This window comes from Rhea americana, unplaced genomic scaffold (assembly GCF_003343005.1).
Source record: "Rhea americana isolate MKP2758 unplaced genomic scaffold, rheAme1 scaffold_289, whole genome shotgun sequence".
Classification (NCBI taxonomy): Eukaryota; Metazoa; Chordata; class Aves; order Rheiformes; family Rheidae; genus Rhea; species Rhea americana.
In genome coordinates, this window is record NW_028186411.1 from 566,288 (window position 1) to 581,687 (window position 15,400).

At 34.6% G+C, this 15,400-nt stretch overlaps 1 protein-coding gene across 3 annotated transcripts in view; it reads right to left on the reverse strand.

The window, feature by feature from the left end:
• Nucleotides 1–475: 475 nt before the first annotated feature.
• The window catches only part of TRMT6 (tRNA methyltransferase 6 non-catalytic subunit), a 15,675-nt gene continuing 750 nt past the window's right edge, over nt 476–15,400 (reverse strand). Inside the window, exons 2-11 of one of the 3 annotated variants that reach the window (XM_085308979.1) lie at nt 13,608–13,735; nt 13,080–13,189; nt 9,945–10,036; nt 9,772–9,855; nt 8,436–8,560; nt 6,830–7,194; nt 6,527–6,612; nt 3,192–3,294; nt 3,027–3,113; nt 476–1,263 (exon numbers count right to left, since the gene is read on the reverse strand). In XM_085308979.1, the coding sequence (XP_085165105.1) occupies nt 1,258–1,263; nt 3,027–3,113; nt 3,192–3,294; nt 6,527–6,612; nt 6,830–7,194; nt 8,436–8,560; nt 9,772–9,855; nt 9,945–10,036; nt 13,080–13,189; nt 13,608–13,735 (1,186 nt within the window). In that variant the 3' untranslated portion in view covers nt 476–1,257. Of the gene's footprint in view, nt 1,527–3,026; nt 3,114–3,191; nt 3,295–6,526; nt 6,613–6,829; nt 7,195–8,435; nt 8,561–9,771; nt 9,856–9,944; nt 10,037–13,079; nt 13,190–13,607; nt 13,736–15,400 lie in introns of all 3 variants that reach the window. The other 2 variants (XM_085308977.1, XM_085308978.1) reach the window with 2 other exon arrangements.

Here is a 15,400-nt window from a genome sequence, read left to right on the forward strand (position 1 = left end):
ACATCGTTGGCAAATACAGAAGAGATGGTAAAAACCATAACCTCTCCACAGGCATTTTTCACATAATAATAGAAGAAAAGCTTTTCATGAAAACAGAAAACTGATTAGAAGGTTACAAAAATTAGAAAGAGGATTAAAGGCAGGAAAAAACCCTCAAATATCTCCTGTAACTGTCCACCTAAGTCTATATAGCCGCTTCTTTAAACAAAATGTAACCCGTTTATTCTGAGCTAGCAGTATCCCACAAGAGCATGATTCTTACCAACATACAGCATTTTACAGTTTTAAGAAATCTAATTACTTGATCCCAATGCTCCAGATTCCAATGGAGAAAAATAGAAGCTATGTCCTACTCTGAGCTCTCACATGGGCCCTCAGTGAAGGGTTCTCTTGGACAGGGAAGGGTGTTCTCCTCCCAAGGCCTCTGACAGACTGTTTTATTTCCGAAAAAGCGGAAAGAGAAAAATAAATCTCATTAGGGAAAATATCCTGCACTTTAATTGAAATGGCAAATGCAAAGTTTAAAAAATTAATAAAAAAGCTACACTTCATGGAAGATAAAACATTAAATATATATATATATATATATATATACACACATACACACACACACACACACACATACATGTAACAATTTTCATTTTTTTTCAAATTTATCTTAAAAACAAAATAACTCTCAGGAAAAGGACAGGCTATACCAATAGAGACATGGTTTAAATATTCAGTATTTTAATTTACAAACACATGCCTTCTCTTCTGTATTTATTTCAGGAAACATAGGGCCGTGCTTTAAAGTTCTGAGTTTAGTATTCTTTTTTGTTTTCCTGTTGGAAAGAGAAGTGTATGATTTTTGCTGTTTATTCTACTTCATTAAGGTAATTACTGAACATAGTAGGGTTCTGTATCTGAATAGGGAGCAGATCACTATACATAATATTTTACCTTGATGCTGCTCTGACAAACAGGAAGCTAAGTGAGATGTGTTGATTCAATTTAACCTTTTTAAAAATCTGCTTCTTCATCTCCRCTYCTGGCCACAAACAAAAAGAATGGTTTCACTGAGTCTTTATCTCATTCCCAGGTTATCTTCTCAGCTTGATCATCAGAAGGTCTTTCTGAAGTCAGTGTTTTCAGTGTGGTGTTTGACAGATGTTTACTTCCAAGGGTTTTTCTCCTCCTGATCACGTAGCTGGCAAAGGGGAGAGACAATCCTCTACAACACATCTTCAGCTTCTGCTGGCAGATGTACGACAGGTACTATTTCTATGTTGTCAAGAGCACAGAAAGTACCTTAGTTACTTTACTAACTGTAAGACTCCTGAGATCTGAAAAGCAAATCAGTTCTTCAAATGTTAACAATGAAGGTCTTGAACTTTCCGTTTTTTAGATGATGGCTCTTCCATCTTCAGTGCTTCTAAAGTGCTGGAATCAGATTTGCTCTTATCCAAGACAACAGTAATACCAGAGAGAAGGTACCCCCCACCTCCGCTCATTGTCAGTTTTGGATGGCTTCGATCTGGTAAGACCTTTCAGAACACAAAACCAAGTTATCTGTAAAGAGCCATGCTATGTGTATGTCAAATTCTGTAGTTAGGCAAAGATTATAATATGAGATGTGGTTCCCCCCGACCCCCAAGCCTCTACAACAAACAATTTGAGAAGTATATCCATCTTGAAAGGGAAAAGTATCTGTATACTAGATATCAGTTACAAAAATATGTAAGAATACAGGCTACTGTATTGCTGAGGACTTCTTCATGGCATTTCCAGCAAAATTATGAATTCAAGACCTCAGCAGCTAAAGCTAGCAACTGAAAGTCTCGCTTGTTCCTGTCTTCAGAACTAGTGTACTTTGAAAGGAAAAAAAAAAAAAAAAAAAAGTCTGATCTAATGTAACAACAGTTCTGTCACTACAACCTTTACTTATTAAGGTAAGACATAGTAACAAACTGTCTCTTTCAGCTATGCTACACTTTTCTGTAAAAGCTCTCTCCTCAGTTATACTTCCTCCTTGCATTAATTGCCACTGAGATCTAAGCTGATTTCGTGTGAATTCAGGAGACTGGTGCAGTATTATTCCTATTTAGATGGTCCTAATATTTGCAAAATACTGCACCTCACTTAGAAAGCCCTGCCAAGCATAACACTTCCTCTGTGTCTCCTCCTAATCATTCTCAGTTTGGTTGGCTGTTGTTTGGAGTCAATACTTGTGGCCATCCTTTTGCTTAAGTCAATCAATAATCAACAAACAGTAATAATTAAAACCACATAATAATTAACGAAATAATAATTCCTTATGGACTCCGGAAGCCTATAGATGAGGTGAAAGTCAATAAAAGGCAAGAAGCTCTTCAGAGGGGATGAGCTCCTTACAAATCAGACAGATCATTCTGCTTCTTCATAATTGAGAGGTACTCCACATCTGTAAATACCCTTTCCAAATGTTTGTCCAACTGACTTTTTTCACTGTGGAGTTCCCCCCTCACCTCATCACGTTTTCATTGTTTAGTTCCCAAAATCTGAATCATCATCTTACTCTAGTTCCAGGAAACATACATGAAGACACCAGCTAAGGAATTCACCACCCTTTTTAGGCTATATTAGACATCAGGACATCCAAGCTTGTTTTAAGCTATCAGACCAATTAGGAATTAATAAACAATTGTAGTATTTTGCTACATTTCTCTTGTACTATATTAGACTGTACCTCACTTTAGGTTAGCCACTAAAATAGTACAATTATTAGATTTSCCAGTGTGCTGCCTTTGTATTTCAGCAAATGTTCTAACAAAATGTTCTGAAAGACGACAAATAAGTTTTTCATTCAAAAGTGTTGCAGTGAAGCATTAAAATTCCTCAAAGTATTTTCATATTGCTTTCAAGTTAAAAAAAAAAAAAAAAAAGAAAAAAAGGAAAAAAAAGGCACGAATTTATATGTAGTTTCAATTAACTCCCCAAAAAACATTTTCAGTATTTCCCTCCCCAGTATTCTTGCAGTTTTGATAGCCACTTACTGTAATCCTTACCTGATAGCTTCGTAGCCAGGTTTCAGACAGCTTTAGGTTAATAACACCGCCTCTTTCCCTTAGCTTTGTGTAACATTCTAATAATGGCTATTAAAAAAAAAAAGTTATATAGCAAAATGGTCTCAAGCTTAAAATATAACAACTAGAATAGCATACTTTATTTACCTCTTTATACTGGCAATAGACAACAAAAGGCCTTGAAGGAGCGACAAATTCCAATAAAGAAAGTAATAAAGGTGTGGGATGAAACTTGCTGGCTACAATTAGCCTGTAAAAGAAGTTCCAAGCACATTAGTTTTCTGCTTCTGTAACCTATTCACCAAGTAACATATGCTCCTACTTAGCGCAATGCATCAATTACAGCATGAATGTTGTTAATCATTACGTTTTTATGGCTCCAGCAACCCCCCAAAATATAAAAACAAATCAGTTTCCTACTTGCATAATTAAGAGGATAGAAAGCCTGTTCCCTAAAGAGCAGCGCATCAAACACATTGCAGAAGCACTTATTTCAGCTGTTTTGAGCTCTACAATGATTCTTACGATCCTAAGAACCTGCATGCTGCTTTTCTTACTCTAACAGCACTGTCCAAATATACCTTAAATTTTATAACTGCTAGTCTTTCCCTGAAATGTACCCTCAGCCAGGATTATTTAAGCTTATGCAGTCTTCACCATACAGTTTTACATAAAAATACTTTATGTAAAGAGAACAGTCTCTCAGTGGGCATAACTAAAAATCAAACTGCTATTTAAAAGAAATGATGCCCTTGCCATTCGAAGGCCTCTACTTTTTTCCTTTATCCTCATTTTAATAGCATAATGTAACTTGTACTTACAGATATTGAAGATTCAGTTACCTAAAGTTTTAACCCCCTCAATTTCATGGCTAAACTATATTTCAAGGAACCATTCAGATTCAATTAGTCAGTAAGTGATATCTGTGCTAAAAGAACAGCTTATTTAAACTACTTTTCCAGTATCAAGGTATTATGTGAGGAGTCTCATCCTATTCACATTTGCTTTCCAGTGGAAGGTACAGCACTGGGGACACAGACAGAATTGCCTAACAAAAGGGAGGTAAAAACTGATGTTCTGTTTTCTAAAGTCAGTAGAGATAAAGGGTTAAGACAACTATTCTATAGTTGTTTGCATTATGGTTTTCTGCAGGACATGGCCTTGCAGGCTAGAGACATCCTTCAAATCCAACCTTCCATAAATACAGGCTCTAGAGTTAACCAAGTAGACCTTAAAGAGAAAAGACTCCAAACGGTATTACAGAAGGCTTGGATCACTGCACTGCTACTGCAAGGAACTCTGCCAGACAGCGGGAAGGTAAGTGAGAGATGAAGGAGAATCTGAAAAATCAAATTCTGTTCTCTCATATGGCAGCACATATTGCTCTCAGCAGGCAGTCTGGCCAGTCTTAAAATTAATGTAATGTGTGAGAGGGGAGAAAGTACAAGAAGGACAGGGAAGGGCATAGAGAGGGTGTGTGGCCTAATTCTGAACACGTAGTGTATCTTAAAACCAAATTCCATTTTTATTGTATCAGAAAATTCAATGCTCTATCTTTGTCTATCCTTAAAAAAAAAGAAAAAAGAAAAAAAGAAAGAAAAAGCCCAAATCCCTAACAAATATCTGCCTTTTTTCCCCAACAGGCTTTAACTCTCATGAATAGAATTGGAGAAACTTGCATGAATAGAATTGGAGAATAGCTCTAGTACACTCTTTTATCATATAACAGCACAGAAAGTTAGGATAAATGTAAGTTTCTATTAAAATATATTTTCCTCATTAAGTAGTAATTACTGCTATTCTCCTAAACTTGCCACATATCTGTACCTAACTACTAGTTTCTTTTTTTCTTCTGACAATAAGCTTTGAACCTTTCTCCCCATCTCTAAAAGTTAAACAGCTTTTACTTATTCTTGCCCTGTTTCTCTCTTGCAAAACAAAACAAAATCCTTGCTTCYTTGCCTGCTCTTACTTATGTGTCAGCCAAGTCAGTGTGAAGCAATTCCTTATTCCATGCCAATTTTTCTGCCTTAGATGTACCTGTACCCTGTGGTTCTTGATCTAAACAAATGGTGAGCAAATGACTGAAGAACCGTGTTCCTGACTGAGCCATCTGGGACATTGCCTTCAGGTAACCATAAGCTTCTCTTTTCCTCCTATCATGCTGAAGACTTTCTAGAACAAGAACTCACTGGACCCTTCAAGTAAATAATTTGCTACAGCTTTCTCATATTATGAAGGACAAAGGAGGGAAAAGTATAGAAGCAATAGAAAACAAGAGAAGAGACAAAAGATTGAACAGGTCTCCTCAAACTCGAATACATGCAACAAGTGAATATACTATTTTATAATGCAGCAAGAATCAAATAAAATCAGGTATTGAACACCAATTAATATGATGACTGCAGCAGATGGTGGTAAAAACAAAACAGCAGAACACTGCCACTACTATTCAGGCAGTTTAATAGTCATCTGCAGACATCACTGATGATGCTGCTGGCACCAAACAGGTTTGAAGTACTTCTTAAAAATCCATTTAAAAACTTCTATTGYTTCAGAGATCACAGAACAACCTGTCTCTAAATCTCCACGGAAAAGACAAATTCTAGCACTTAAACTTGCTAGATGAAATCTCCTAAAGTATGAATGGGCATTAGTTAAAGCATTTGACAGTAAAAACAAAAGTTCTATGCAAACTTTGAAGAATAACCAATAAATATGTATGAAAATTTACCCAAGCTAAACAGCTCTATTTCTAGCGAGCTACACAGTGAAAAAATATTTTTATTATACAGCAAAGGTCTCTATCCTCTCATATTCTTAGAAGGAAAAATGAACAGGTAAAGTTAAATAAATCATCACTACTTGATTCACTAAAATCACTTCAGCATTTGCTAAGAATTCCAGGAAAAAGTCACCCTCACTAATGGTTCTATAAATTATTAGGAAACAATTTTGAGGAATATACTTCTAAAATTTTGGTATTAAATCCTTCTGTAAAATTGATCGAGATCAGTCAACCCTCACTAACACAGATAAAATAAGGTTAGCAATTTTTTCTGAGTAAGAAAGAAACGAGTTTCTAAAAAACATAGTTATGATTTAGTAAGCTCATGACCTTAAGTTCTATTTTGCCAACTATATTCCTGCGGCATTTATCTGAGATAATCAATCTTAAATTCTACCTGCTAATTCTGTTCATTTTTTGATAGGATAGTTTCTTGATATTTACTAGTATCTAGTTAGTAAATTATGACTTTTAGATCAGAAAATCTCAAACCCTTTTAAATGACAAAAAGAAGTCTCAGCCAGGTGAGAACAAAACAATGAATGCAGAACACGTCTGGGTTGACTACTTGCCATTAAATACGGAGAAAGGATTAGGGTATTTTTAAACAAAACTTTTAGTTGTTTCAAATACAGTTATTCTCTGTAGGTGCATATTCAAGCACAACAGTTAGTCAGACTACAAACAAACTCACCCATCAGCATTCTTCTCTCTCAGCAAAGCAGCAGTTTCCAGTAGCTTTTTCCTTCTCTCTTGTTGTTTTCTTTGCTTTTCCCGAACCTTTGAACAATGAAGTATTTTGCAATTTAACTGGTATATATTAGATCATTACTACTGAACGTTCATGTTTTGCACCTCAGATGGCTCAACTAACACAACTTTCAGAGTTTCATTTTAAAACGTGAATGAATTATATCCTAATAGATCTGATTCAGACAACAGAAATTTAAGTATATGGACACTGTAAAGTTTGAATAGCTGTAATAAATATTCTTACATTTTCTTTATTTTCTTTTTCTTGGTTTTCTTTAAATCCTGTATTTTCAGCATTAATGTCCATTGTTTCTTGCTCTTCTGTTTGATTACTCTCCATAGCTGTTTCAGGAGTAGATTCTTCTTCTGTTTCTTGTATATAAGTCTGCTTTTCATCAATTGATCCATTGCTTTCTTCTTCCACTATTACATTATCTTCAGGTTCTGAAGGCAGAGTCTCTATGGAAAATGTTCCAGAGAGAAGACTATCYACTTTGCTGAGAGGAAATTCATGAAGATTATTGAAAAAAGGTTTTGGAAATCCAAAACAACTGGTGGCAGCTCTAACAGGTCCCCCTCCTGGATACATCTGAATAATGGATCCATAGCCTATGACAGCAAAATAAACAAAAACACATTACAGCCAAAAAAAAGCCAGAACTTCTGGGAACGATTAAACACATTTAAGAACAGTACACTAAGTTGTCTGCTCTTAATCCAACCTATGTCAAATTTAACAGGCTGTTAAGATATAACTGAAAGTGGCAATCTTTATTGGAAGGACAACAGTTACTGCAGCTCAAAAGGACCAGGTAACTCAAAGACTATGCATGTATTAAACCAGTATTTAATATTAGAATGGAAAAAGTGAGTAGTGAAAAATTGTTAGAGAAGTCAAATTAGTTTAGAATTAAGAAGATGCAGATATTCTACAACATTTGTTACTTAAAACTACGGAGYGCTTTTGATCAAAACTAAAAACTAAATCTAATTTAAACAGCTTGAACAGACACAGAATTTCTTCAACATCTACATTATTCCTCTACAGGGAAAGATCATATGTTTAAACATATTAAAAATATCTTTTCAATAACTGTTKTGAAATTGCATCTTATTTTGTTCAGTTCAGAGATTAATCTTATCCCCTGAATTTGCTGGAACAAAAACAATTCATAATTTAACTGCCTTTGTGCTTCTCAGCCAACAGATAGCAAATCTGGGTGCACACACCACACCTTCTACTTTCCCAGGCTCGTGGAATATGATCACCTCCAGTCCCTTTGAACAATTTGAAAAAACACTAGTTAACTGAGATCAAGAAATAAAAACAAGCCAAAATTCTGCTAGAATATRCTCAAGAAAATGCCATGTACTGTTTTTAAAATTTACACTATGCTGATGTTAAATCTCTGATGTGGTGGACACAATGAAGGACAACCCTTTCAATATTGCTGTCTGTCTGGATCACAGTGTTATCTTCCTATTTTCTGGCACTTCTATCTTACAAGTCCTTGGGAAGAATCTGTATAAAAGCTCCTTATAGTTATATCTGAACATAATGTTATTATGCTAGCATAAGACAAACTAAAATAGATRTAATACGTTACTTTTCACTATTAAAAAAATAAGTTGGGGTTGCTGTAACTAAAATGTGGAAAATATATTCTCTATGGARAATAAATTTCTCTATAGAAATATGAACATTGGTTTGAATGCTGGAGACAACAGATTTTAAAGACTACAAAATATTTTGAGRTACTTGCTTTTAAAAGTATCACAAACTTATTTTCAAATAAAGTTTCAAATAAACCCATATTCTGTATATTATTAAAGCTCCCATGTTAACTTACCTCCCATTCGCTCCATCACAGCACCCAGCACAAGGCCTGCACACGTCTCCATTACAATCATTTTGTTGCCAGCATGGATGTTTCCCAAAGTCAACATCTGAGCTAGAGTGTCATATCGCAAATGGCTAGAACACAAAAGGGTTTTAAGAAATTTCAAATGAGTTTTCCTTAGAGTTAGAAATACTGTGCATTACCTCAGGAAGCTGTCAGTAAAGGTTATATTACGGGAAGTAGTTCAGGATCAGCATCGGTGGCCTTGAGAGTCACAGTGCAGAAATTCATAGTTAACCATTTGGTAATAAAGAAGCACTAAAACTATAGCAAACCTGAAATTAGAAGTGATGGTTGTTACGTTTATAGAGACAACAGTAAAAGTGGGAGACTAATTAGATTGATGCTAAAGTGCACATCTCATGCTGTGCCACTGAGACAAAATTTTTTTCCAACTTCTTTTAATTTTTGCTCTAAATTCTACGACGTTAGTTTTGTAAAGAACAAATACTCTTTAAGTTTTATTTCCTAACTCAATAATCCTTTGTGTTTTTCATCTGTTTTGCAGTATAGCACCTAAAACCTGCAGTTAAGAACGAAAATCAAACTCTGCTAACTGCTGTACATGCACTGAAGAAGCTAAGTGATGGCTGAAAAACTTATAATAAACAAAATCAAGCAAAGAAAAATGGGGAAGGAGAAAAAAAAAAAAACTTGAGAAGCCGTAAATATCACAAAAAGCAGTTTCTTCAGTTCTAGGATCTTGAATTTACTATACTGCTTTAAAAACAGTTAAGTTAGTCCCATCTTAAACACTGTCTGAAACAATCTATCATTTAATTCAGATAAGTGAAAATCAAATGCAGATAGATCTCCCTTCATCCACAGTATTAACTTCATATCTTTAAATTCTGAAGACTTCTAATTTGATTTCTTACCCTTCAAAGACAAAAATCCCTGTGTCTGTTAGGTGGCTTGTTATTTTACTTGCTGAAGCAGAAAAGAGGCAATAGCCCACTGACCAACAAAAGATAAGAAATAACTGAACTGTAAAGAACCACTGTCTAAAGAAGTAATTTGTAAGATGGTGCTGGCAGGGAAATAGTAATAATCAATCTTGCCTGTGAAAGAGGTTTCTTCTCCCTCCTTGTTCACTGCAAGAGCATATCAATTCATTTTTTGTATCATGTTATTTTTCATTAAGTTTACAATATTTCCATTAATAGGAAAAAGAACAAATATGTTGAGAGTATTACATATGCGGATAATAACATAGGTATTTTGAAATATATTATTATAATATCTTTCCATTGTAATTTGAAAGAAAAAAAAAACGAAAACTTACTTAATTTTTCCAGGCTCCCTTGCATAATACATTGTTGAAAGAATGCGAGTAGATGGTCTTACAATTGTAATAACTGCCTCATATCTGTAAGAAGCACATAGTGATATTCTTATTTCAAACTAAACAAGTTAAGCGAACTACTAAAGAATTTTCCATATTTTTAATTCACTTACTTYTTCTTCTTCTTCTTTATGTACTTATCCTGAGCAAATTCTGTTTTGTCTCGGAATGTTGTACTGTTCTCTATTAACTGTTGAACTATTTCCTTGGAAAAGACAAGTTTATTTTTATTACAGCCTGTATTTATTTCTCACTCATTTCACGTATAGTACATTAAAAAAAAAAAAAAAGACACTGAAAATATTTTCTTCCACTAGAGAGGCATATATACCATTATCTTCTGCTGACATTAATGGCAAAGTAAATAGGAAAAGCAAGATACTACCCTGCCTGTGCAAAGGAACTATATACTTCTTTAAAAAGTGTTCTTTAACTATATAATGTCAGTATAAAAATGACAAACTGAAAATGTTGATCCTTGAAATGGGGTATTTTGTGGAGAAGGAGGAAGCGTAGCTATTCTATTTCAATGAGCTACCAACTCCTGTGTACATTAATACAAATGATAAGTTGTTATTACTAGTACCAACACCTAAAAGCATCATAAGCAGAACTGGGAGTAGAGCGGGAAAGATGATTATATTTCCAGTTTTTAACTCTGTGCATTGGTATATAAACGGGCTTCCCTTGCACCAGAGTTAGTTCCTGTTCGATTGAGCCAAACTAGATTACTATACAAGCAAAAGAAAAAAAAGAAAGAAAGAAAAAAGAAAAAAAAGTGAACCCTCCCTATATGCACATTCTTATTCCCACCCCAGATGTCAAGGACAATATCCTGCTTTCTCTGAGTGATTAGCTATTTTTAATTATTCTGTGTTTAGAATGAAGGCAGAGTTATATTTATGGGCAGTTATTATGGAACATGTGACATAGTATATATACTAAGTTCTCAGTTTAACATTCCCCATGACCCTGCAAGTAAGTTACTAAATCCTGTGTGAAGCTATACAGGCAAAAATATTTGACAAAAATAAAGCAAGGATTCTAGTGTCATATGAAATATTTACTTTAATCCAACTCTCGCTTTCTCTCTGGGTTTCACCTGACTTAAGCATCTCAGTCTATCAAGGTATCTTTTTGCCCAGACTGCTTCAGTTCTTGTGCTATACTTGACTATTCGTCAGACGTCTCTCCTACCTCACTTAATTTCTTCCATCTCCCARATTGTGCTAGAGTCTTGTACTAGCTTCTTGCTTGATGTCAGACTCCTTAGCATTTACTATTTCCTACAATATTTCTCATGAATCTTTCCTTCTGTAGCTCCCAGATTTTCCCCAGAATTCTAGTTTCTGTCTCCTCATCTCCTTGTTCTGATTTACTCCYTTTGCCAGTCTAATCTTTCTTCCTCCTCATACTCTTAGATTCCAGCTGAAAGGATCATTAAGATGCCAACAGAAAATGGCTTTCATTTTTCAAGTTTTGTAACTATGCCTGCAATAAAGGAAAAAATGCTGCACACTGCTGTTTTTGTTGTTTTGCTCAAAGTAGTTTAATTGCTAAATTCAAAAGTTCTTACTAAACATGTATGAAAACCAATAGTATAACCTGGACTAATAGGAATTGGGGGAGGGAAATGAGAAAAGAAGTATTTTTAAGGTTGACACTGCATCTTCCATTATGCTGATAAAAACTATATTGATGCAAGTATTTCTTAAAGTTGCTATTTTTCAGGCCACTCTTTCTTAAGGTCTTTCAAATATTAAAAATTTACTATTAATAGGGTAGGGCAGTGTATCTTTTTTTTTTTTTTTGCCTTGTAGTTGAGTGCAGCACCTGGATTTTTGTCAGTAAAATTTACCTTGAAGAAACCAGGGAACATATCTTCAAGTTCAGGGAACCAAAGGGAAACTGTGGTATTATGCAGTACCCTGAGAGTACACGCCACTCCCAGTCTGCAGCCTAACACTATGCAACTATTCTTTAGGACCTAGGAAGAACTTGGAAGATGATGGCAAATCAAATCCCATTAACACTGAGGTTACTTTATTTCAAAGAATAGTTATCTCTACATTGACAAAGCAATGTCATTCACAAACATTAACTCAAATTTTACCACACATTCATGGAAGAATAATGTCTATTGTTGCTAACATAACATAGTCTAAAATTAAATTACAGCGATGGTTCAGAAACCACTGTTAATAAAGTAGGGTATTTTAATATCCTAAATAAAACAATACAGTGGATGTACGGCATAGACATGCTGAGGACACAWAGAAGAGCCAAAGGGATCATCTGACACAGATAATGAGAACTAACAGGAAATGTCAAAGCTATCAGACTGATTAGTACRTTCTTCTCGAAGTGATAATGGCAGGAACAGCTCAACCATGAAAACAGAAAAAGTACTTCTGCTTAGACCCATCCATTATTAAGCAGGCAAAAAGCAGAACAGCTGCTCTGAACAGTCGCAGCAAACAGCAAGATGCAAAGAGGAGATGAACTTGATGTAAGCATGAGCAATTTCTTACTTTTATTTAGAAACCAAAGATGAGAGAGAATTTTGTCTGATAATAGGTGCAGAATGCCACTTACTGCAAGGGTTTATTAACATTCAAGAAGGCCTTGCCTAACAAACTATGGGGTAAAAAAACATCCCCTCTCTAACAGAACAGAATTGGTCCATTGAGAATAATCTTAAACTTTTGAGATGCAGATAAAACACATGCATCACAGTTTGATAGGTACCACCTCAAGGCAGATTATATAAACAAGTGTGCTATCAATGTTGCTTGTTAATATGTTTGTGTTTGTCCATTATACCTTCCTACAGCTTTGGTAGTATAATCATTATATGACTTTAGTATGTCTTTAGTATAGACATAAGTAGTAGTATATAATGTAGCATAGAATCATTTTCAAACTTATAAAGAGACAAAATCAATTAAATTATGTGAATTTTATTTTCTCAATTGTTTTACATTCCTTTTTGTCTATTGTGACTCCTGATGCAGCATGAATTCATACTGCACTCTCTACTGACAAAGTTGCCAACCTTACATGAAGTTTTCTCTGAAAATAGGCTTTGCATTTTTGTAAAAACAGATCTCTAGGAAAAACATGATTTGAGCAGAAGAACAAAGAAAAAGCACCAAAGTCTATGCACCATTAAAAAGAATAGCTTCTTTCATAAACTAAAATATAACCATCAAGGTAGCACAGAAATGACACCAAAACCTTAATGTTACCTGTCCTTTAATACCCTTGTCCTTCAAAGCCTTTATGTCATCATGAGTCAGTTTTTGAGACTTTCCATCGTCAACTATGTTACGATTATCTGTACCTGCTTCTTTTGTTTCTAAAGAAAAAGGATATAGATTTGTAAAATCTAGCTCTGAATGTTTTTTTAAGTTGGAGAAAYGTAAGATTTTAGTTTCACGGAAAGCAGACTTCTCAGGATTAAACTCACATGCTTTGTAGTCTTGCATAATATTGCCTRATCAATCAGTTAAATATAATATGTAAAATAGACCTCAGTATGTATATTCAGCGAGACTAAAATTCAAATTTTCTCCCATATTAAAAATTTTTTGTCACAGCACTAGCAAAACAGCAGATCAAGAAAAAACCATGCACTTTTATGACAGAAAGAATATAAGTAATGAACGTTAACAAATGATTAATAGAAAACTTATTTTCCATCATCTTTGGTCATATCAAATAAACAAGTTAAATGGCATGCATTTTTCCAAACATCAGTCAATCCCCTGAAATACCTGTGGTAGTCTCTTCCATCTCTTGCTTTGGCTGGAGGTTTCCACCACTAGTTACTTCAAATGTAGTTCCATAAATATGTCCGATGGCATTATCCAGATAGAACCACTGCTTTTCAAAAATTATTTTTCTGAAATAATGAAAGAAGGTAATGATATTAAAATCATTATTTTTATTATGTCCAAAAGATCAGGTGTACAGGATTTTAAAACCCAACAATAGTTGAAAGTAAATCAAAACTTCATATATGACCTTCTATCTATGTTCTTAAGGAAAGCACAACAAGCATAATATGCTAACTACTGATGACAAATCTACATTAAATTGAGACTGGCTAGGAAAAGAACAAAGAGGAAGACTTAAATTGAATATAAAATAAGAGAAATATACCTTTTTAGGTTCCACTGAGTTCTAAAATGACAAGTAAGACATAAGGATATAGCACTTGAATTATATATACACCATTGTTGACAGAGAAAGTCAGAATGAGGCAAGGAACAAGTTAATCTGAACTGTATTAGATCTAGGCCAGTCACTCAGGTAAGCGTAGAAACACAAGTATGAGCTTAGAAATCTCTATATTTTGCAGAGCTCCCCCCCAAAAAAAAGCCAAAGGAATATGAAAAAAAATAACAGAAAGAGCAATGTAATCCTAGAAACATTTAATACAAAAAAAATCATTTAGTTTTGATTGCACTTATGGATTTACATTTTTATTTCCTTACTAAGAAATAAAATAACAGCAAAAGCCTTGACTTCCAGGCTGAGCTACACAGATTTCCTTGCTGACCAAGGAAACACCATTTTTGTCAAATGAAACAGGTAGCAGTATCCGTGCCGCACACGGCGTTGAGTCAAGACTTAATAATTTAAGCTCATAGGCTAGTTATACTCATCACTAATTTTGAGGCTAAACAAAAATGTCAAGTTCTTTGCTAGTCCTATTACTCAGCTGACTGATGTTTGAAATTCATATGTGTATTTTAAATACACCATTGTTGGAGCGATGCTGTGAAAACCCTGCAAACAGTTAATAAGACTCAAGAACAAGGGAGAGAAGATACAGCAAAAAAAAGTATTGCAAAGGACAAACAGCTCCAGCTGAATAACCTTCAGGAAACTGCAACACTTTGAAGAATGTGAGGGGCAGACAAGACAAATACAGCAGAATAACCCAGAGTAACCCTAAGTTCATTAAGGCTTAATAACATACTAGACTACACATCCCAAATGAATAATGAGATGGAAATGACACGATCATCATGTTACTGCCTCTTTTCTGCTTCCCATGCTAATTAACAGGAATGTGAAAGCACAAGCACAGAGTGTATATGTGATGTTATGAAACTGTAACCAGTAAAAAAAGAAAAATTTTATGAAGTACTCCCTGAAAAGTGTGTATAAATAAAGAATGAGAAGGGGAGAAGGTGTGCTAGCTTTGTGATCTACCACCTAGCACCCACCTCTGCGCAGAAATGAAACAAACAAGTATCTCGACCCTGTGCGTCTATTGGGTGCTTGCACACCGGGTAAGAGAAACCAGTTTTGGGACAATACCATGGTTTATATTCCCAAACGAGATCGAGTATTTAAATAAAGCATAATAAAAAATGTTTTCTCATCTAAGACATTTAAATAAACAGAATTGAATGCTTTCTTATTCAAGACATGTATTTACCATACTTAAATAAATTTTAAAAATCCTAATGGTATTTTTCTTGGCACAGCTAAAGTCTACTAGTCCTTGCCAATACAGATTTTAAAAGATCAGTCAAAAATTGTAAGACTTGAAATT